Here is a 21,021-nt window from a genome sequence, read left to right as displayed (position 1 = left end):
TCAGAGACATAATGCCGAATAATCGGGGCCCGAGTAAAGGATGCCGACGATGCAGGGAATTAAAAGTCAAGGTATCCTCTCAGTTCCTACCGGCACTCCAGAAAACAATTCCTTCTAACAAATCGGCACAGTGTGACGAGGGCAAGCCATCATGTCAAAGATGTCATAAAGGCTCTCGCGATTGCGTTTACCAAGCTGATTTCGACCGTCTTCACCGCGACCAAAATTCAAAGGCGCAGTCCAATGCAACAAAGAAGTGGCGGCAGCGCGCAGAATTCAGAATAGAAGTGCCGACTCAGGAATACCCAAATGATTCACTGGCCCAACTAGCGTATAATCGCTTCTGCTATGATTTTATGAGATACCCCGGGGTGATAGGCAAACTCCCCAAGATCCTCGAAACTGCAGCCGAAGACTCGTGCATTTTCACAGTCGTTAAAGCCCTTGCCCATGCCAACTATCACGGTCGCTACGGGTGTCAAGAAGCGAATGAGGCAAGCAGATTGCTATACGGCGAGGCATTGCAACAGCTTGCGATGCTAATGTCAGACCCCAATGAGATGCAACAGGACGAGGCTTTGATGGTGATATTTCTCTTCAGCTTATACGAGGTAGGTACATATACCCTTGACTAGCCGCGTGAAATAATTTGTATAAGCTAACCATTTTCAGATGTTCACGTCTTCTAAACGTGATGGCTCGTGGATAACGCACATGCAAGGCACCCAATCAGTTATTGCCCATAGGGATAATACCAGTCTGAAGGATGCCTCCAGCTATCTTTCAATTTTATGCTCTCATCTGGTATGTAAACCTTATCTGAAGTCACAACGACCCCACCTCCAAGGTGCTGATTTTATCTAGGTCGTTTATTACTTGACAGAACGAAAATGTCCACCACCGCATCTCGATCGTTGGATCCAACAGATTCCGTTTGAATATGATCCCAAAAAACGTCTGATCATTTTGATGTCCGATTCCGCAAGAGTTTGCTCTATACTCGGGACATGTGGTGGCTTCGGAAGCTCTACCAATCAAACGAACCTAGATATCCTCAACGAAACCCTCGAACTCGACCTAAGGCTAGAGGGATGGACCGCAGATCTGCCTCCAGAATGGTCCGATGTGACTCTCAACCTCGTCTCGCATATCAAACGTCCAAATTGGTCGAAAAATCTACTTTCAGGTCCCGGCGCTCCCGAGCGAATGTACTCATACCCGAACCGCATGGCAGCGAGCAAATGGATCCTGTGCCGAGCAACTCGCATTCGCCTGAATATCACACTTCTCGAATTTTTGCACCAACGACCATATTTGAAGCCAGAATATTCCGGATTGGAAGCCCGCACGATTGATCTGCTTATATCTTTGAGCACTGAGATTTCCTATTCACTACCTTACTTCCTGGCTCTCTCTTTTGATGGTTCCTCTGATTTTGCTTCGGCGACTGATATTCCCACTCTTTGGGGCTACATGACTCTTTGGCCCGCATACGTCAGCTCTCTATGTCTACATCATAAATTGGTCAAGAAAATGGATTCTCTGTCAAGGGGGACCTGGTTTCGAAGGATGATCGGCTTCTTACGCGAATCTATAGGTATAGCGAAGGCTCAGATTTTACTTAACGAGACTCTGACCCAAGAGATGGATTTATACCCTTTTGTTGAACGGACTTAGAGAGCAATGTACACATATTTTTTCTTTACATCCCATACTTGTTAAATGAAAACAAAACATTCATGGTAGAGTCTTGGCGGATAACCCCTAGACACTTTAAATTGTGGCCAGTGCGTTCCTCACCCGCCCCACTTAACTTTGGACCAACAACCGCGAAGGTGAAGGTGAAGGTGAAATCATCGCTTCAGGACGCCTGACTATCGGCAATAAGCACCCAGCACCCCGAAGCCTGCATCACGGCTATTCTTACTCGTCTGCTCAATCGTCACTCAAAGCCACAAGACATTCGGTGAGCAGCACCCGATTAGGAAAGGCAGGCGTGGCACCAAACAAGCCTCAACGCAGAGCTTTCTACAGATAGCTAAAAAACGCCCCTATCCAATATGAGTACTGGACCCACAGAGCCGCCCATCATGGCCGAAGCTCACCCCGAAAACATGAAAGCTTGGCTGTACAGTGGCACAAGCGGTGGTCTGGAGAAGAATCTCGAGCTCAAATACTCCATCCGCGCACCACCTGTTCCCCGCACCAATGAGGTGATCGTCAAAGTTCTTTCCGCCGGATTGAACCCAGCAGACTTCAAGGTCCCCGAAATGGGGATGGCTGCCACCCATCTAGTGATTGGGATGCCCGCTACTCCCGGCATGGACTTCTGCGGTCGCGTCGTGAGCACTGGGCCGAGCGCGACGCATTTCAAACCGGGTCAACTCGTCTATGGATCGCATAGTCGTCCAATGAAATTTGGCTCGCTGGGCGAGTTTCTTTCTATCCCGGCTTCGTTTGTTTCGCCTCTCCCGGAGGGCGTGGAGATCGACCAGGCTGCTGGTATTGGCATCGCTGGGCAGTCGGCGTACCAGTCTCTTCTTGGATACGTGAAGGAAGGTGATAAGGTCTTCATCAATGGCGGATCCGGGGGCTGTGGGCTGTTTGCAATTCAGATTGCTAAGAACATGGGCTGTCACGTTACTGTGACTTGCTCGACGCGAAACGTCGAGCTCTGTTACCGAATGGGAGCTGACAATGTGATCGATTACACTGCCGAGGAAGATCTCGTGGCCGGAGTCAAGCGACAGGGTGTGATTTACGACCATATCATTGATCATATCGGTCTTCCTTCTCCGTTATACTTCCAGTGTCATCACTTCCTGAAACCGGATGGTGTGTTTGTGCAGGTCGGCGCATCGTCTATGCTTACTTTTGCTGGACGCCTGGCTTGGCCTTCGATTCTGGGTGGTGGGAAGAGGAAATATGTTATCTTCTTCTTTACGAATACCGGGCAGCATCTCACTAAACTCGGCGAGATGATGGAGGAAGGTAATCTACAGACGCAGGTGGATAGTGTTTATGAATTCGAGGACACGGTTCAGGCATTCGAGAAACTCCGCTCGGGGCGAGCGAGAGGGAAGATTATTGTTCATGTGGCGAAACCGCAGGCCCATTGGCATCAGGAGATGGGTTTATTTTGATGTTCACATGTAGTATATCCAGATGTCATGATACTTGCAATTGAAATAGCTAATATGCAGCGGCTATTCAAACTCATTTTCGCTTAAAGAATGACAGTGCGCCCAGTGCTAAGGCATCAACCCCAGTTTTTATAGTAGGCTCTATAGCTGGTGCGAAGAAGGGTGAGTGGTTATTCGGCAGCTCGTTGACTGTGCCTTTGTTCACGGCATCATCCCATGTTTTCTCGTCAATCCCCCCCAAAGATCCACATGGCATAAGGTGCCCCAGCAGCGGTTGCCAAAAGTGAGAAGTCTTCGCTGGCAGCCGGACGGTCCACTTCGACGAGGCGCTCCTGGAAGAACGACTTGAATGTAGAGCGTAGAGCGCTAACCGTCTTCTCATCGTTGATTGTAGAGGGGCCAGAGAATGTCCGAGTGATCCTAGGTTTCTCGACAGCGCCCCCAGCCTCGCACTCTGCCTCAATAATCCGATGGATAGCCTTGCAGACCTTTTCACGTATTTCGGGCTTGAAGGTCCGCACGCTCAGCTGTAGATCTAGATAATCCGGAATGATATTGGACGAATGACCCGAATTGATGCTACCGCACGACACCACAGCCAATTCCCCAGGAACAACCTCACGAGATACAATAGTCTGTAGGCGCATTACAATCGAGGCACCAATAATAATCGGGTCGATAGTTGTCTGCGGCGAAGAGCCGTGGCCGCCGCGGCCGAAAACACGCACGTCGAAGGCATCCGCAGCTGTAAGGAAAGCGCCTTCGCGAATACCGACTGTACCAGCTCGCATGCACATAACATGTTGAGCAAGTACGAGATCTGGCTTTGGTATTTTTTCGTATAGTCCGTCGTCCAGCATTGCCTGTGCACCGGTTAAATGCTCTTCTGCCGGCTGGAAGATACATATCAACGTTCCGCTCCAATGATCGCGTGCAGAATGTAACAGCGATGAAGCTGCCATGAGAGTTGTAACATGTGAATCGTGTCCGCAGGCATGCATAACTGGTGTACTGACACCATCTGGGCCCTTGACGACTCGAGTACTTGCATAGGGTAAACCGGTCTTTTCCTCTACAGGCAGGGCATCCATGTCGGCTCGGAGTAATAGTTTTGGACCAGCTCCGTTCCTGAGCACACCCGCTACTCCGTGACCCCCGATTCCTGTGTGCACATCATAGCCTAAAGACTTCAAGTGCTCGGCTGCTAGTTTGGCTGTCTGCTCTTCTTGTCCTGATAACTCAGGTTGGCTGTGTAGATCCCGGTATATGTCCTCGAACGGTTTGAGGTCCGGTCGATACCTGTCCAGAAGATCCTGTATGCTGGACTTGCCATCATTGGAGAATTCTTCGGTGGGGTATTAGCCGGAATACGTCAATGGTTGCAAGGGGATATCCTCCTTACTCTTTTCCTGCATGGTGGAATAGGTATGTACGCCAACAGTGTTATTTTTAGATCTGGAAACCCCAAAGTCGTTCTTTGGTTATACAGGCGGTATATAGAATTAAATAGAATGGTCGAGGAGAAGTGGTGGGATTTCCAAACTTTTATTCGTGGAAGCCCCGGGCGAGCCGAGAGTGGTCGTACGCGGGCAGAAGTGCTATGCCCGGGGTTTAATTCATAAGCATTTTGCATAGTCTGAGCGCGTGCCGTATCTTTAAATTCCCGGCCCTAATGCCCTAACATTAATGCATAATTTGAAGAATCTCACGGGTTCTCGTATTATGCGATGGTTAACTTCCCCAAAGCACATAACGGCGCCAAGGCGAGCTTGGTACAGAACTCTGATGCATGTTACGGTCCCACTTCCCCAGTATGCAAGTCATAACGTCAAATGCAGTCCGTGAGACCCATATTTTTCGACCTTAATCACCAACTACTACTGAGAAGATGAATTACGAATTATGCCCATGTGTTCGAAACTTTTCTGGCTCGACTTAGCCTGGCAAAAATTATTTCAGGCATAATGAGTATTCCACTTCGTCAGGTAAAACGGAAATTTCCCAATCCAGCTATCTAGGTAAAGTGATAACATACTAGTATTAACTGGATGAAGAGAATCAGAGAAGTCAAGGTATAGAACTTGAATATATAGTATATTTGGGTCAATGTATACCCACAATAGCGCCTATGTGCTGTGCTGACCTCCTATAGGCCCCAACAAATAAGACTATGAGAGGAGAACTGGGTCAGCGCTAAGTATTTGAGCTTCAGTCTTATGAATCCAAATATTTCGAGCAAATTCCATCTCAGGTTCTGTAGTGTAATTGGTTATCACTGCGGATTCTGATTCCGCCGATCCCGGTTCGATTCCGGGCAGGACCTCGTCTTTTTGTCTCTTTCAATCCTGATTCGATGTTTTATAACTTGAACCAGAACTTTTTGGTTTTCGTAATGTTGGATGTGTTGTTGTGTTAATCTAGGAACTCCTCAGTTCGGCGTCTTACGTTTTACTAGGAGCTCGAGATAAGTTTTTGCTCATGATGGCATAAAGTACACCCTTTTTCCATCAACTGGTTCTGTAGTGTAATTGGTTATCACTGCGGATTCTGATTCCGCCGATCCCGGTTCGATTCCGGGCAGGACCTCTCTTTTTGCATTTTTTTTTTCCTAGCACAAGCCGATGTTGATGCTGATGGTCAAAGAGGTGAATGAGGTGAGCATCATGATCATGATATTGTTGACCATGACCAACACTTAAGTGCTCTTTATATGACTAGTATGAGAAACTGACCGCGTTATGTATGCAGAACTTGAAACAGTTCGCTTTAATTCTTTTCAATCTGGGGTTATCGGTAGATTTATCTCGTCTAACTCTTTTAGTAATTAGGTGGTCGCCGATGGAACAAACTTTTATAGTAGTATATCCATGGACCCGGCTGGGTGACCACTGCCTAACCTTGGAACTTGAACCTTGGAAGTACTAGAATTACCCATTCCAACCTTGGAAGGTTGGTATGCCCGGGCCTAAGACGAAAGGGTGGTCAGGCAACTGCCAGTGGTCACTACAAGTAACCTGAAGTGAAGAAATCAACTGAACCCCAAGAAACATTCCAAGGTTCCAGCGAGCACCTAGCACTAATAGTCTTTATTGGGCACTGCTGATATGCACCTGCATTTCTAAGTATTGTATTGGAATAGATATAAACTATATTCTACCTCGGGTAAAACCCCCAAACAAATACAAGATAGAAAAGGAAGAAACGAGAGCATGCCGAGACCAGAAGGCGAGGCAGGGGAATAAGTATGTACAGTCGGCAGAAGTGTAGTTAATCCATGGAAAACCAGCCATGGAGTTCGACAAAGAGCCATCGCCGCTGAAAAAGGGGAGACTCGGACCGGATCATAGGGTATGTGGGAAAGAGAGACGCTGAACAGCCTGTATCGCCAAACAAAAAGATACCAAAAAAATGAGAATCCCAGAAAAGAAAATGTGTGACACGCGGGTTGCATGCCAGGACGGGAAGTAGTGGAAAGATAAAAAAAGATTGGGAGAGCAGAAAGATCAGAGCAGAGCAGATCCATCACATCACTCCTCATGCACAGCCACTACCACCGCCGCCAAACCGGCTCCAGACCCAGCCGGTAATTCCTCCACGATGATGCCCTTCACTTCGACTGGGGCGCCTGGGCCGGGATGGTTCATTCGCGTCCTGCGTGGGTGAGTTGTTGCTGGACCGCGAAAACGAAGACCGAGCACTAGTACGAGAACTGCGCGAAAATGGAGAGCTACGCCGCCGGCGCCGGCCGAACGCGGATTCTTGCTGTTGCTGCTGCTGTTCAGGGCTATCCTGGATATCGACCGGGTTTTCGCGGGTGCCTTCGCGGGGGCTTTTTGTGAAACATGTCAGCTGAGTCCCCGGGTATTGATCTCTTCTTGAGTCCGTGGTTAAAGTGTGATTGTCATGCCTACTTACCTCGCAGTAGAATCGATACTCCGACGACAATTCGGACAAGTATTGTGTCTGCTCAGCCACGCTTCGATACAGTCGAAGTGGAACCAATGCTCGCAGGGCAACATCGTGACTTCGGTATCTAGTTCGACGCCATCCTTGCAGATAGCACACTCAGCCTTACCGTCCGCTCCTAACATTTCGTTGTTGACTTTCCTCTTAGGCAGTGACTGGATAGCGATGTTGGTTGCTGGCGGCGGGCCGGCACCCTGTGCATCCTGTTGGCCAAGCTGGGCGATGACTTCTTCCAGCGCTTCGCGGGAATAGACGGCGTCGCCGTATCGGCCCCTTTGCCTTGGGTCAGCCATTTCGCGCATCATTGCGTTTAGCATCGTGAGCGGGTCAGGTCCCATCGGCATTTGGGGGTTCGGCCTTCCGGTCCGACGCCTTGGGCCGGAATTATAGTGGAATGTTCCTAGGAGACTGGCTCGGCTGTTAGACCGAGGGATTTCATCGTACATCGACATACGGGATACATACTCGGACAAGCTTTCGACAGGCGGCGACATGCGTTGGGGTCTATTTGAGTCGCGGGGAATAGTCCTTCGAGTTCCGCATATTCATCTATGCCAGCGGGATCGGGGTCTGGGAAATATCGGCGTGACGACTCTTCCGGCCTGGGGCTTCTATTTCCATACTGCTGCTCTGTGTGGTGATGATGATTGTGATGATCATTATCATGTGCGTCTGAAATGTCTCCCAGTATTGTCTGCAATGTTTGGAGCATGGGGATCATGGGGTTTGAGTAAGCGCCAGCGCCGCCACCACCACCAGCACCTTGGCGGGGTGGGAAGCTCCCCCGGATAGTAGAGGAACTGAAAGAGAAACGGCCATCAGGAGACCGATAGGTATGATGGGAATAACCGGGGAAAGCGAAATCCATGGGGTCGTATGCTGCAGAGCCCGGATGTGGAGGTGATTCTTGATCTTGAGCCCAAGGGTTATGGTCCGTGAAGGGGTTTATAGAGGCGCGGGGAAAGGCGTCACGTTCACGTTCAGGGGGGGCAAGACTCTCTTCTATCTATCAAGCAACCGCGGTTAGGGGAAATACGCACGACAGGGAACGAGGAGCTGCATACGATCTGTACGAAATCGGACCCGCAGCTGGGGCACAAGAGGCGGTTGTCGTAATGGTTTGAATCCCGAACCCAGTCTTCGCCACACGCATGGCAGATCAATAGTTCAGAATTGTCCATGGAGGAAAGGGGGTGAGTTTGAGACTTTAAGTTTTGAATTAAAGAGCCGAGCAAACAAAGAGGTCAAAATTGCCGTTTGTCGGAGTGAGAGTCACGAGTCATTGCTTATCTGGCGTGGGGCAAACGTGTGATGGCCCCGTGGGAGGGCAGGGAGAAGCAGCACAGGGCAGGTTCACTGGAAAAGAGGGGAGACGAGGCAGACAAGTATCGACAAATAGATCCACCGCAGTGCAGGAAAGAAAGGCAAGCAACCCGACTTGTAAACACTAGCGTATGTGGACGTGGGCGTGAGCGTGGGCGTGGGAGGATGTTGGTGGTGACAAAAAAGAAAATATGACGTCGGCCCGGTTGCCTTTAGATAAACCATCTACTCCAGGGCTTGTAAGGCGAAAGGCGACAAAAAGACAAAAAGTGAAATTAAAGGCAAAGGACAGTGCAATACCTGCTTTCCCTGCTTTCCATTTCCACAGTATGCATCATAAAAATAGCAATGCAGATGGTCGCATCAGGCAGCGCCGTTTTCCCCCAGTGAAACCGTTTCGGAGGATTGTGATGCAAGTGGCAAGGAGAGAGACAACAGAACTCTCTGGAAGGAGTAGTAGAGTAGGGTACTAGTGGTAGGGCAGACGGGTATCTATCACATTCCAACTTGAGACTGTATGATGGATCCCGTTAGGTAGCTGTTTCAGCCTAGATGAGCTTAGATGAGTGTCCAGCCATGCCCAATTTGGGTTGTCAGTGTACTGATATATGTTCAAGCCTACTACTAGTAGTATGTAACGAGTGCCAGTGCCAGTGCCAGTGCCAGTGTCCCTGCTCCCCGGGCAAAGAGTAGAGATAAATAATCATAAGAAAAGAAACGCCCGCAAAGATGCTAATACAAAGGAGACCACCGTCACATAGTACATAGTACGGAGTACAGAGTACAGAGTACAGTTCCTTGTTAACCGAGTCCCACGACGCAAGGACTCCCCCATCCGACTGTGCCACAGCCCTTGCAGCGCTGCTCCGCCCACTCATCGTCTTCGAACGCCCTTGAAGACCAAACTGGCCACTGTACCCGCTGCAACAGCTAAGCCTCCCATAATAGCAATGCCCATCAGACCCTCCCTCGTGACCTTTTCGTTGATGGCATCTTCCAGCTTCGACGCCTGCCGGTTCTTCCACTTCCCTTGCTCATCCTTGCCCTCGTGTTCAAGTAGCGCATCATTCAGTCGACGCGATTCACCGTAATTGCCGAGCTTGTAGTTGGCCAAGGCCATGTACCAGAGGCATTCCCGTTGGCGCTCCGGGGCGGCTCTGAAGATCTCCGCTAGCAAGCGGAGACCTTCTTGTTGATCGGATCGCTGGTCTTCGCAGATCAAGCCCTGTTAAACAGCGCGGGGAAGCCTTGTCAGAACCAGTTTTGCGCGCGCGTAAAGAAGTTGAGTCGTTGATTCGGCTTACCCATGCGTAGTTGAATTTCGTCTGGACTCCAGCATACATGCCCTCCTTCTCATATTGCGATCGAAGGACCTGAAGCTCACCGGCTCGGAGGGGCCTGGAATGCGAAAAGGACTGGTTAGTTCGAATGTTTCTTCGGAGAGGAAGCTCGGGGGAGCGACAAACCGGAAGGCTGCCTCGATTTCTAGCATCAAAAGGTTAATCAAGTGAACAGCGGAGACGGATGGGTGCGGGACACCTACCTGGACTTCTTCCCATATTTAACGTTGAATGTAAGTTTTAGATAGCTGATCGCAGAGTCGTGAGAATCAGGGATGGTAAAAAGCAGGGAACGGAACAAGAACAGGACCGAATGTTGAAGCCGAGCTTAGGCGGAACCTTGAGAATCAAATCAAATCACAAGCCAACGTCACTCCCCAACTAATATGTGGCGGTGCAGGTGACTGTGGCTGGTGCTGCGGCTGGTTACGGCAGCAACAATCAAAACAGTCGACTCTTCCCAGTGGAGACCTCCCCGCAACAACATTTTAACATTTTAAACATCCCCTCAGTTCCGCCCACCATGTTGCTCGACGAGGACCCTGGAACTGTATGTCCTTATTGATATTCGTTTGCTCTCATCCATTTCATCCTGACCTGATTCCCCTCTAGCTCATCCACCATACGATCGGCAACTTCAATATCCATCCAGATAAACAAGCCGTCACCCGCATCAATGACTCCCTTTCCACCCTGCAGCAATCGCGCGACCTGCGCATTCGCGAGGCCGAATCAGCAATGCGCAAACTATCCCGCAACCTAAACTCCCTAACCACCCAACACGAAGAGGCCGTCGCGGTTCACGACTCCGGTAAACACGCCGCGGAGATTGTCGAGCTAGACACGAAGAAATTCCGCATTGCCAAAGCTGCATCGGAACTGGAGATTGAAAGCGAGCGGCTCGAGAGCGAGCTGGAAATGCTCAAGGAGAGACTGGCCGATCTGGAATCACAAGGTCTGGAGGGTGACGAGACGACTCGCCGCGAACGAGAAGCCGATGACGCCACAATGTAAGTGACCGTGACCGTGCCGCCCCTCTCTGCATTGCATGAAACTATAGGATACTAACTGTCTTGGCACAAGTTTGCGTCTGAAGATCTTTCGCTCCCTGGGTATCGATATTGAACCCGATGAGGCGGGGAATTTCAATCGCGCAGTCATTCGCAATAGTCGGAAAGGCGATGTTCATGTTGTCAATATTGATCCCAAGTTCTCGCGTTTCTTCTATTCGAACTATTTCTGGTCGACCATGCAGGGATAAACTTAATGATTTGATGTGAAGATATTTGTTCTCGGGCGTTTTGGGAGGATGGGCAATTGCCCAATGGTTGGAGTTGGAATTCTTTTTATACCCACAAGCTCCAATGTATTTGTTGAACTTCCTTTCCATCTTATTTTCTTCTTCTTTCTTCCTTTATACAAATAAATCGTACAGAGCTGCTATGTACATCAATGCTTCTGCAAAGCTTGAAGTACCGTCGCCCGATGCTCTTCAGCAACCTTACCATCAGCACCCACCTCCGGACGACCATCGGGGAATATCCTCTCAACAACATCCAATAGCTCATCTTTCCCAACCTCGGACAATTCCACCCCCCAAGACGCAACCCATTCCCGCTCCGAACGAGCAAGATCCACCTCCACCCGCTCCAAATCCGGGACATCACATCCATCCCAAGTCAGCGCCACCTGAGAAGTGATACATCCATCCTCCGCCAGCGATGTCCCATACCTATTCTCCACAGCCAAAGGGTCCAAGCCCAAGACCTCGCCCGCCCTCGAATTCCAAAGCACCTGTTTAACCACCCCATCCCGCTCAACCAGAAGCCAAAAGAGCGGGTACGAGCTCCGCGCAAGCGTATCCCGTACCCCCTTGGTTGCCTCGCGCGGACTCACCAACATCCCCGCCGTCTGGCCCGTGCGCCATCCAACAGGTGCCTGGCGGAGAGCGCCCTCGAGCTCGCGTACCAGGTTCGGACCCAGTTTTGTCTTTAGTGCTTTGCATTGCACCAGCACGCGAACTGCGCGTTCCCGTTCCCGCTCCGGCAGATGCCAGGTGCCGATTAGGTCTATGCCGGCGTCGTCGCGGCCTCCGATGCGGTGCAGGGATAGGGCGTATTGGCGTAGGGTGGCTTGGACGGTGTATTCGTAGTGGGTTCCTACGTAGACTGTGCTTGTTGGTGGGAGGGAGGTGTGTGAGGCGTAGGTGAGGAAGGTGGGTAGGTTGTTGTGTTGGGTGGTTGGAGTAGGTGCTGTGGGGAGCTTGTAGAGTCGGCGGGCGAAGGGGGAGAAGTCATGTTTTGGCAGGGAATTGGAGAATTTGCGGGATGGAATTATCCAGTGGGTTGTCTTTGACCATGATGAGCTGGTAGCGAGGCCATTTTGTCGCAGATTTCGCATTGAGTTTGGGTGTTGGGGAGAAGAGAGGAAGGGAAGCTTGAAGCTTTCCTTTCACCGCATTCGAAGCTTGTCCGAGTCTCCGCATATCCACCCGCGGCGCATTTCTTATCTCCATCTCCAACTTCCACTTCAACTTCCACTTCCACTTCAACCGTCATTACAATCTCTCAACTCGGCCACCATGGCGGACATTCTCACCCAACTCCAAACTTGTCTAGACCAGGTAAGAACCCATCAATATCTCCACTCCCCTTTCATCTCCATCCGACTTTAACACCCAACAGCTCGCGACACAATTCTACGCAACACTCGGCTACCTGAGTACCTACCACGACAATTCCCCCGCAATCCCACCACCCAACGTTCCCTCCGCCGCCCCCGCTCTATCAAAGATGACCAAAAACACCACATCACCGCCAATCCCCGCCTCAGTCGCGGCATCAGCAGGAGGCAGCGGCGGTCCAGCCACATCACCACCACCCCCACCACCCCAACAACCCGGCGCAACCGAAATCCAAGACCCAAACCAACCCCCAGAGCCCGATTCCCCGCACATATTCGCCAGTCGGCAGAGAGAGCTGGCGCGAGATCTCATTATCAAAGAACAACAGATTGAGTACCTTATTTCAGTGCTACCGGGCATCGGGACCTCGGAGGCGGAGCAGGAGGCTAAGATCCGTGAGTTGGAGGTTCAGCTTAGAGATGTTGAGGAGAAGAGGGAGGCGAAGGCGCTTGAGTTGAAGAAGTTGAGGGGGAAGTTGGAGAATGTGCTTGGTGCGGTTTCGGTGGGGATTCATGGGGATGGGAAGGTTGGTTTGAAGAATTGAGTTATGCCCGTTTTTTCTTTCAGGCTCGTGCTTCTTCTATTGTTGGAGAGAGGGGGGGTTAAGGGCTTCAGATACCCAGCGTTTTTTTATTTATTCTATTTCATTTGGGGTTTGATGCATTCAAGTTTCGGCGTTGTGGATTTCAAGAATAATGGGATTGAGAACAATAGCAGTTTAAGTCCATGGATTTGATGAATGGTTGAATCGCCCCAGTTACTCAGGATATAGATAAAAACCTTTGAATTTCCCACCTTGAAGTAGAACTGACCTCGATAATCAAATTAAGGACTTGAAATGTAGCAAAACGAGCTTGAAAGACCACAATTTCACCCATCCTTCCAAATAATCAAGATCTTCCCCTGAAATGAATGCTCAATTCCACCAAGAAAGCCAACCCATATCCACAAAAAGGTCAAATTTGAATCAAGAAAAGCCAACCTGAATCAATGAAGCACATCATCAAGAACATGATCAACAGTATGAAGCGTATCATCTACCACCGCACCAACATGATGCGCAACATTATCCTCACTATAAGTCTTGCACCAGAGCCGTTTATACCCACTAACACAACCCTTTCCATACGCAGCGCAGCAATTACCTCCATTCCTCTTCTCGGCCGCGCAGAATGCTTCCAGGCTCGATTCGCGCGTCCAGTCCACTAATGTTCGACCCGCTGGGTCGAGGTATCCGATGTCATGATCGACGCTGCCGCAGGATGGTGTACTTCCTTCCCATTTGCAGTCTTTGCCGATGTCGTGGAAATCGCAGGCGAAGCTTGTGGTTAGGAAGAGGGTTGTTGTGGCTGCGGTGTAGAGCTTCATTGTGAGGGTTTGGTATCTGGCTGAGCGTGCTGGGCGGTTTTATGGGAGGAGGAGGAGGGTGGAAATTGAATGTTTCAAGTTTGTATAGAGGTACTGGAAGTAAATGGATGTATTTTATTCGGATTTGCTATGTCGTGCCGTGGTATGAAAAGATTCGTTGGAAATCTGAAAAAGTAGTATCTAGGTCTGTATTTATATTTTCCGAATAGACCCCATAACCACTTTCGAGCAGGGTTCTGGCTAATTGATGCATCCCTAGAGATGATTTTGTCTCGGGCTGACCGGAACATAAAGGAGCACAGCTATAGGAACATCTAAAATTAAGTCTGACATTCTTCTAGTTCAAGTTGTAGATAGTACGTAGGGTCTATGCGGCCTGTCTCGGAATTGCGGACTCATCAATGCATGTCATCGAGGAATTTTCAATGTATCAAGACTACAGAGAAAGGCCTCGACAATGTTACACATAGAGAACTTGAACCCTTTCCTTGTGAAAGGTGATTCTGGGCTTTTAATGAGGTCTTATTTCTGGATTAATCCACTATAGAATGTGTCTGAATTAATGGGATAGGCCCTTGAAAGCTTCCAATTTGGCATTGTGGACATTCTGTGGACAGATAATTAAATATGGACCTATCTCCAGGGCTGTCAGGTATTGGCAAGGTCGAAACAAGGGGACAAAGTGCAAGAGGTCACTTCTAAAACGTGGGTCTTGATATTGAAGAGCTATAAGGACCGAAACAAAAAGAAAGGAAAAAAAATACTATGGGGCTCTACTCCATAATGAATTATTGGGAACCAGAAGAAGAGGTTTCCATCTGATATTAAAATTACATTTTGTTAACCCGACCTCCAGCTTCCAACCTGATTTCCAGGGTCTTGGAAGCGCTCTCCAATCAATCCCCCCCCCCCCCCGGGTGAAAAATAAGACTGGCAAGGAGGATACACCGGCCAGTAGCCCCAGTGCCCAGCCCATAGTTCCCCAACCACTGTGTATACGAATGAACCCCGCGAAGAAAGGCCCAACAATACTACCAGTCGCAAACCCGATATTAGTTAAACCAAGTGCCAGCGCCACAGCTCCACCCTTACCGAACACATCTGGCGTCTGGTGCTCCTTTTCTCCGACAAACCTAATGACTTCAGCGAAAAGAGCCGGCATCGCTATGGATATACAGACTCCTATAACTGTGAGGAGGGCGCAAAGGAGAATTTTGTGCTGTATGGAGTCACTTGTAACAAATCGCAGAAGGATCATGACAGGCGTAAGCAACAGGAACGCACCGGCGGTTACGTAGCGGCAGGATCGGGGAAATTTGTCCACGATAGACCCGGCGACTGGGCTTAAGGCGTGTGGTATAATTAGCGGGAGGAAGATCAACCCCTGCCCACCTTGCTCCCAACTAAAATTCTCCTGCACAAAAAGCGGAAGAACACTGTCGAATGAACTCATAGTTATGGAGACGACTAGGCTCCCCCACATGGCAACGATAACACGAGGTGAGCTCAACAGGATTCCAAGTCGACCGAGTACGCCTCGTGAAGGTGCTTCCAGCAGCGGACCTTGGCTAGCAAATCCGTCAGTAGTGTTAGCATATCCGATTCTTTTGGAATTGCTTTCATTGCAACTTACTGTTCCATAACAGGCTGTTTTATATTGGGTCGCCCCAGTTCCGGCTCAAGCCACTTGGTGGCATGTCTTTTTTCAATCAATGCTAGACGGAGAACAATATCGAGGCCAATTAGGCCAAACGCAATACCAAAAACGGCGTAGTATCCGCCATGTTGGTACACAACACCGCCGACAAGGGGCCCGGCCAATAGCCCGACACAACAGGCCATTGTTGTGTATCCGATGGCTTTACCGACGCCGTCTTTGCCCACAGTGTCTGCCACCAACGCATTTCCAACAACCCAGACCACCGCAGATGCTGCGCCTTGAAATAAACGACCGCAGATCCATAATCCAATATGCTCCCCAGCGCAGAGCAGAGCAGTCGCGGCGCCAAGGCCTACTAGGGCAAAGAGATACGGATATCGACGTGATTCGAATCGATCGGCAATGTACCCGGCAATAGGGGAAGAAGCTAACAGACCAACCCCGAACAAGGCCAAAAGAATTGAGTTCCAGGTTTGAAGACTTCCACTAGAGAAGCCAACCCGGGATTGTAGCGCAGTCGGGGTCACGGGCACGACCAACCCATACAGGAAGATATCTGTCGCACTAGCGTACGAGACGACTGTGGTAATGTACCATCCCGAAGATCTCAGCTCCAAAAACCTTGGTCGCATGGCAGCATGCTCCCTATACTGGGAGTCTTGTCGTTTCCAAAAGTCCATACCAGTGAGGAGATAGCTGAATTGATAATGAGGGCAGGCGTCAAGTCGGATCAGTGGCGGCCCCATATACGCTAGGAATAGATGCCTTTTTCTAAAGGGAAGTGCAAAGCAGCGATATAAAGCGAAAATTTACACGTACTTGCTGATGAGAATCTACTAGTAAAGAGAACGATGCGCTGGGGTCTACTATAAAGCGAGGTCTTGAAAATGGTAGTACTCCAGGACCCGCTTTCAGGTGGTTGAGGTCCCCACATGAATAGCTAGAAGCTGGTATTACAAAGAATGACTCATTGAGGCTCATGCTAATCGACAAAGAACCATTCGTAGTAATGTAGAGCTCTCTACGGAGGAAGGGGTACTACTAGGTCAGTATCGCTTGAAGGTTCTTAGATTCATTCTAGTTGTAAACAGAGTTCTATTGATACTAGAAACTTTCAAGTGTATATGGCAAACAATCTCAGAAACGAAAAGACTCATACCACTCGCTGTATAAAAATAGGACCTTGAAATGAGAAAAAAAAATATAAAGATAAAGATGAAGAAAATTGAAAATTGAAGGAGGAATTCTGGCGCCTAGAGTGAAAAATCAACGCATGAAATAAATGTCCTGCCTCTCCTGGGTATCAAATAATTTAAATAATCAAATCCCATCCCTGTCGCCGTTCCATTCCACCCAGAAAAGACCAAGCTGAAGACGCACGCACGAATAGCCGAGAGAGAAAAAATCGGAGGAAATCCAACGCAAAAAAAGAGATAAAAGAAAGAGAGGGGGAGAGGGAACTACTTGAAGAGGCTGCGGTACTCCTTCATGCGCTCTTCTTGTATTTCCCTCTTGTCCAGCTTGCCGCGATTCAAGGACATATCTGCGAGCTGCTGCTTCTTCTTAGCTAACTCGAGAATCTTTTCCTCGATACTGCCCTTCATGATGAACTGAACAGTCTTGACGGAGCGAGTCTGGCCAAGTCGATGGACACGGTCTACGGCCTGTGCCACAGAAGCGGGGTTGTACTGAGGCTCCATGATGAAGACCTGGGATGCGGACGTTAGGTTTAGTCCGACACCACCCGCGCCGATTGTAGCAAGGAGGATGGTGATAGAGTCATCCTTGGCAAATGCTTCAAGTGCCTTTCCACGTGCCTGTAGAGTCATTGTGCCGTCCAGTCTGGTAAACGTGTTCATGCCTTTATCGATCAAAGCGATCTCGATCAGGTCCAAGTGCGAGGTCCAGGATGAGAAGATGACGCTCTTGATTGGAGGCTCGTTATTCTCCGCCTTCAACCTTTCGCTTTCGACCTTGGCTGACTGCAGATGTTCAATGAGGGCGAGAGTCTTGGTGTGCGGTCCCTCGTACTCGCCAAACTGCTTGATGTGCTTCTTTGAGTTGCGGTCCGATTCTTGCTTAGCCAAAAAGCTCTCAAGTCCTGCAGGTGTGATTCGCGAGAAGCTGTTTGGTACCCAGCCATCGCAGATTTGACACTTGATTGTCTCGGAAGCAGGGTCTTGCGCCCGGTACCACTTTGCGAAGCAATCCGGGCAAAAGACGTCGAAGCAAGGCATCACGATTGCGATCGGGGCATTCTGATCGACGGAGCCATTTTCAGAATCCTGTTCATCGGGAACCTTCAAAGTTCTTCGGCAAACGCGACATTCGGTGTCTCCGGTTTGTTGCATGAGAGCAAACATATCGTACGACTTTCGGTCTGCTGCAGCAGCGCTCTTGTCTGATCCCCCTTCCTCCAGATCGATGGCATCTTGCACACTCAAGCCCCTGGTTCTTTCCCTGTCTTCGACATCGAGGAGCTCTTTTCCGTGTGCACTGACTTGCCGCAGGATCATCATCGCTTTCAGAACGTGATGGTAGACACGCCCGCCCATCGACGTCCTGCTTTCTCCCGCAATCACGCGCATCATGACGTTGGACTCTCTGCGGAAAAATTCGTGCAGTTGCGTTTCCTTTTCAGAAAACTCGAGCATGATGATATCGTCGGTTCGGGGTGGGAGATTGATGCGGTCCTTGACTCGACGGATTGTGAAAGAATCGACCAAGACTCGAAGGCTGGCCAAAACGCGAGGGTCACCAGATTTAAATGGACTTAAAATATAATGTCCAAAACGACCGCGATCATCATAGGGGAACAATTTCAAGAATTTGGTGACCGACAAGAGGTCATCCAGTCGATTCTGAATAGGTGTTCCGGTGACTGACCAGCGACGCTGCGAATTCAGGCCCAGGATTGCATGCGTTTGCTGCGCATTTTGTTCTCGAATGGTGTGCGCTTCATCCAGGACAATTCGGAACATGTTCATCTTAGTCAAAGGGCTGCCTCGTTTTGCATTCTGATGCCCCTTTATCTCGCTGAGGACCGTGCTGTAAGTAGTTATAAGGAGATCGAACTCGGACAGCTCGTCTAAATCAGTGATGCGAGAGGCACCATGGAAGACGTAGTAGTTTATTGCTTCTGATTCAAGATGCTCCTTGATCTGGGAAACCCAATTGTTGACAGCACTCAATGGAACGACTAACAGAGTCGTCTTGGTATTCCGAATCCCGGGATACTGCGCACAAGACTGTCTTCAGGGCGTTCCTTTTGCCATGCCTTAGCTTGGCCCAGGGTATATAATGTCAGAGACAGGATGCTCAAGGTTTTCCCGAGTCCCATCATATCAGCAAGTAGACCGCCAAGAGACTGCGGCGGTTCCTGATCAGTGACCACGCCACTGATTATGTCCCGGTACTGCGTTTTACCATTGGGCAGCTGGTCAATTCGCCACAGGGAGTTGTTGTCTGCCTCCTTCGGGCCAAACCTGCGACGGTTTTCTTTGTCAACCATGTACCAGAGGGCTTGTTTTTGATGGTGCAGCAGGGGCGTCTTGATCTGTGGCGGGGCCTCCATGCTTGGAATATCCGCTGTGACGAGCTGATCAAACATCTTCATCACGGCATCATTGACTTCTTCCGCAGATCGAACCTCATATCTGATGCCCGTACCCGAGCGCTCACGCCCGGGGTTATTTGCTGCTGCCGATGCCATTGCCTGTCGCTTTTCTGCATGTGGGTTATGAACAGGAACACCCCGTTCGACGGCGATGGGTTGGCCCAGCCAAATGTTCTTTTGGCCGAGGAAATTACCAACAAGTTCGGCGCGTTGGCGTTCACCATATAGAGTGAACGAGGCCCGATAGGCCTTCTGTGTTGGCTCCCAGACAGCTTCGTCTGGCGTCTTCTTACGCATGTCCAAACGAGCAGCAATATCCACTGTAAAGTGTTCCGGTTTCACATCCATGAGAGGACAGAGAGCTTGTGCAGTACTTGAATCCACTAGGCCAAAGACCTTCCCAAATGCGTCGGAAACTTCAATCCGTAGATTTCTTCTGTTGAGATCACGATGAAGCTCCATTTTCATGGAGGGCCACTGGTAACTTTCGTCGATGAAACGGTTCGGGGTGGGTTTGGGCACCAGGAATGCATTTATCCTGGCGTTCTCGATCTTGCCGTAGCAAACTCTTTGTTTGCTCAAGTCGTTTGATCCGATAACTTGCAGGTCGTCGTCATCCTTGGGCGTAGCTGCAGCCTCTGCTGTCAAGTCCACTACATCCTGGACAGATGGTTTCTTCGCTGGGCCTGCCTCGCCTTCTTTCATCCACTGGCCCATACCACTCTCTCCAGATATGGCGATGGGCTTGGTATGACCTTTGACCGGTAGGTCTTCTGTTTTCATCTTTTTCATTGGTTGCTGGGTGCGCTGTTCCACGCCGTAGATACTCTCGATCATATTTCGGTGTCGCGGTTCATCTTCGCTATCACTGATCTCGTAGTGACTGCGCTTTGTATCGCTGTCGCTGGGATCATCCTGCAAGGAAGTGAACTGGACAACCACGTCGGAATCTGGAACCGATCTCGGGTCGATAGTCTGTCGAGGTGCCGGACTCGAGCCGGCTGATGTTGTTCGTGAAGAGGACTTGCGGGATTCTGTATCGAAAGTGCGCATCACGGGGACGGTTCCCGGAGGGGCAATGGAGGGGAGATTGGGTTGAGTGGATTGGCTCTTGGCTGTACCTAAAGAAGACGAAAAGGTGAGCTGGAAGATTCAGATGAATGCGCCAAGATTTGTGCCGTAAAATGTAACGATCGGAAAAGATGAATATTAGGTGAGAAAAAGGGAGGGAGAGTTGCAGAAGATATTACCATTGGTTTGGAGGCGCTTTTTGTAGCCCTTTGGGTCCAGCAGCATCGCTGCCTGAGAAGCCATGATGCCGAAGGGGTGAATGTGAAGAGCCAAATCAGATCTTGAGTTCACGCGCGCTGTTTTCGCGAATAGGAGGGTGTGAGGTTCGAAGTGCGAATTGCGAAGTGTGGTGCAAGGTTGTTGAAGCCGAGTTGAGGCTCATGAAAAGAGAGGGCGCAGGTGACCTCGATGTCGAGTGAACGAGGGACGCAGTCCCCACACAGAAGCCGTGGGGACCTCGCGACATCTGCAAGGTCAAAACGAGGAGGGAGGAGGGCAGATGCAAAGAGAGGTGAAGAGGGTGAAGTGTGAGGGCGCGGCTCATGACCTCACAGCCATCGGTGGAACTGGGGGCATTCGGAAGATCCCGCCGATAAGCCTTATCTGCCGTTCTGCCAGGTATTCCCGCCGAGGCATAGGAGCACTTAGGGTTACTGATATACAACTGGTAGGATACTGGGTATCCTACCTGGTTGTATAATATTTATTAGTATATATCACCTGCTATATACTCCAGGGCTGTCTCAGTGTGTCCAGGTGAGCATTAATATACAGTGTACGAACTCTTTTAACCAGAGAGTGGAATATTACTGCCTCCGGCTATAGGTCATCTACATCGCGAAGTTGAAAGT

At 49.8% G+C, this 21,021-nt stretch overlaps 11 protein-coding genes across 11 annotated transcripts; 4 read left to right on the top strand and 7 right to left on the bottom strand.

The window, feature by feature from the left end:
• Positions 1-11: 11 nt before the first annotated feature.
• N7509_010072 (Zn(II)2Cys6 transcription factor) lies at positions 12-1,677 on the top strand (the record flags this gene model as incomplete). Its single annotated transcript, XM_056634709.1, has 3 exons — positions 12-611; positions 673-804; positions 865-1,677. The coding sequence occupies 3 exons, from the start codon at positions 12-14 to the stop codon at positions 1,675-1,677; spliced, it is 1,545 nt and encodes a 514-aa protein (XP_056485329.1).
• Positions 1,678-2,090: 413 nt separating this feature from the next.
• On the top strand, positions 2,091-3,143 carry N7509_010071 (NAD(P)-dependent alcohol dehydrogenase; the record flags this gene model as incomplete). The annotated part of the gene is made up of 1 exon (XM_056634708.1): positions 2,091-3,143. The coding sequence occupies one exon, from the start codon at positions 2,091-2,093 to the stop codon at positions 3,141-3,143; it is 1,053 nt and encodes a 350-aa protein (XP_056485328.1).
• A 227-nt stretch (positions 3,144-3,370) lies between these two features.
• On the bottom strand, positions 3,371-4,558 carry N7509_010070 (putative zinc metallopeptidase; the record flags this gene model as incomplete). The annotated part of the gene is made up of 2 exons (XM_056634707.1): positions 3,371-4,488; positions 4,546-4,558. 2 exons carry the CDS (start codon positions 4,556-4,558, stop codon positions 3,371-3,373), a joined length of 1,131 nt encoding a protein of 376 aa, XP_056485327.1.
• Positions 4,559-6,677: 2,119 nt separating this feature from the next.
• Positions 6,678-8,290, bottom strand: N7509_010069 (putative RING finger domain protein; the record flags this gene model as incomplete). Its single annotated transcript, XM_056634706.1, has 4 exons — positions 6,678-6,972; positions 7,059-7,509; positions 7,575-8,106; positions 8,150-8,290. The coding sequence occupies 4 exons, from the start codon at positions 8,288-8,290 to the stop codon at positions 6,678-6,680; spliced, it is 1,419 nt and encodes a 472-aa protein (XP_056485326.1).
• Positions 8,291-9,306: 1,016 nt separating this feature from the next.
• On the bottom strand, positions 9,307-9,991 carry N7509_010068 (mitochondrial fission 1 protein; the record flags this gene model as incomplete). Its single annotated transcript, XM_056634705.1, has 4 exons — positions 9,307-9,657; positions 9,737-9,830; positions 9,899-9,917; positions 9,976-9,991. The coding sequence occupies 4 exons, from the start codon at positions 9,989-9,991 to the stop codon at positions 9,307-9,309; spliced, it is 480 nt and encodes a 159-aa protein (XP_056485325.1).
• Positions 9,992-10,295: 304 nt separating this feature from the next.
• N7509_010067 (kinetochore Spc24 family protein) lies at positions 10,296-11,033 on the top strand (the record flags this gene model as incomplete). Its single annotated transcript, XM_056634704.1, has 3 exons — positions 10,296-10,322; positions 10,385-10,782; positions 10,856-11,033. 3 exons carry the CDS (start codon positions 10,296-10,298, stop codon positions 11,031-11,033), a joined length of 603 nt encoding a protein of 200 aa, XP_056485324.1.
• A 188-nt stretch (positions 11,034-11,221) lies between these two features.
• N7509_010066 (uncharacterized protein) lies at positions 11,222-12,172 on the bottom strand (the record flags this gene model as incomplete). The annotated part of the gene is made up of 1 exon (XM_056634703.1): positions 11,222-12,172. One exon carries the CDS (start codon positions 12,170-12,172, stop codon positions 11,222-11,224), a length of 951 nt encoding a protein of 316 aa, XP_056485323.1.
• Positions 12,173-12,353: 181 nt separating this feature from the next.
• On the top strand, positions 12,354-12,999 carry N7509_010065 (med21 domain-containing protein; the record flags this gene model as incomplete). The annotated part of the gene is made up of 2 exons (XM_056634702.1): positions 12,354-12,395; positions 12,457-12,999. 2 exons carry the CDS (start codon positions 12,354-12,356, stop codon positions 12,997-12,999), a joined length of 585 nt encoding a protein of 194 aa, XP_056485322.1.
• Positions 13,000-13,442: 443 nt separating this feature from the next.
• Positions 13,443-13,823, bottom strand: N7509_010064 (uncharacterized protein; the record flags this gene model as incomplete). The annotated part of the gene is made up of 1 exon (XM_056634701.1): positions 13,443-13,823. One exon carries the CDS (start codon positions 13,821-13,823, stop codon positions 13,443-13,445), a length of 381 nt encoding a protein of 126 aa, XP_056485321.1.
• Positions 13,824-14,911: 1,088 nt separating this feature from the next.
• Positions 14,912-16,229, bottom strand: N7509_010063 (MFS transporter; the record flags this gene model as incomplete). Its single annotated transcript, XM_056634700.1, has 3 exons — positions 14,912-14,956; positions 15,004-15,391; positions 15,457-16,229. The coding sequence occupies 3 exons, from the start codon at positions 16,227-16,229 to the stop codon at positions 14,912-14,914; spliced, it is 1,206 nt and encodes a 401-aa protein (XP_056485320.1).
• Positions 16,230-16,943: 714 nt separating this feature from the next.
• N7509_010062 (DEAD/DEAH box helicase) lies at positions 16,944-20,413 on the bottom strand (the record flags this gene model as incomplete). Its single annotated transcript, XM_056634699.1, has 3 exons — positions 16,944-18,682; positions 18,721-20,220; positions 20,350-20,413. 3 exons carry the CDS (start codon positions 20,411-20,413, stop codon positions 16,944-16,946), a joined length of 3,303 nt encoding a protein of 1,100 aa, XP_056485319.1.
• Between the last annotated feature and the right edge of the window lie 608 nt (positions 20,414-21,021).

The sequence above is a fragment of the Penicillium cosmopolitanum genome (genome assembly GCF_028827165.1).
Source record: "Penicillium cosmopolitanum strain IBT 29677 chromosome Unknown utg000009l:1.0-9042332.0:1.0-9050551.0, whole genome shotgun sequence".
In the NCBI taxonomy this organism is placed as follows: domain Eukaryota; kingdom Fungi; phylum Ascomycota; class Eurotiomycetes; order Eurotiales; family Aspergillaceae; genus Penicillium; species Penicillium cosmopolitanum.
This window is presented reverse-complemented; position numbering and strand designations above follow the sequence as displayed.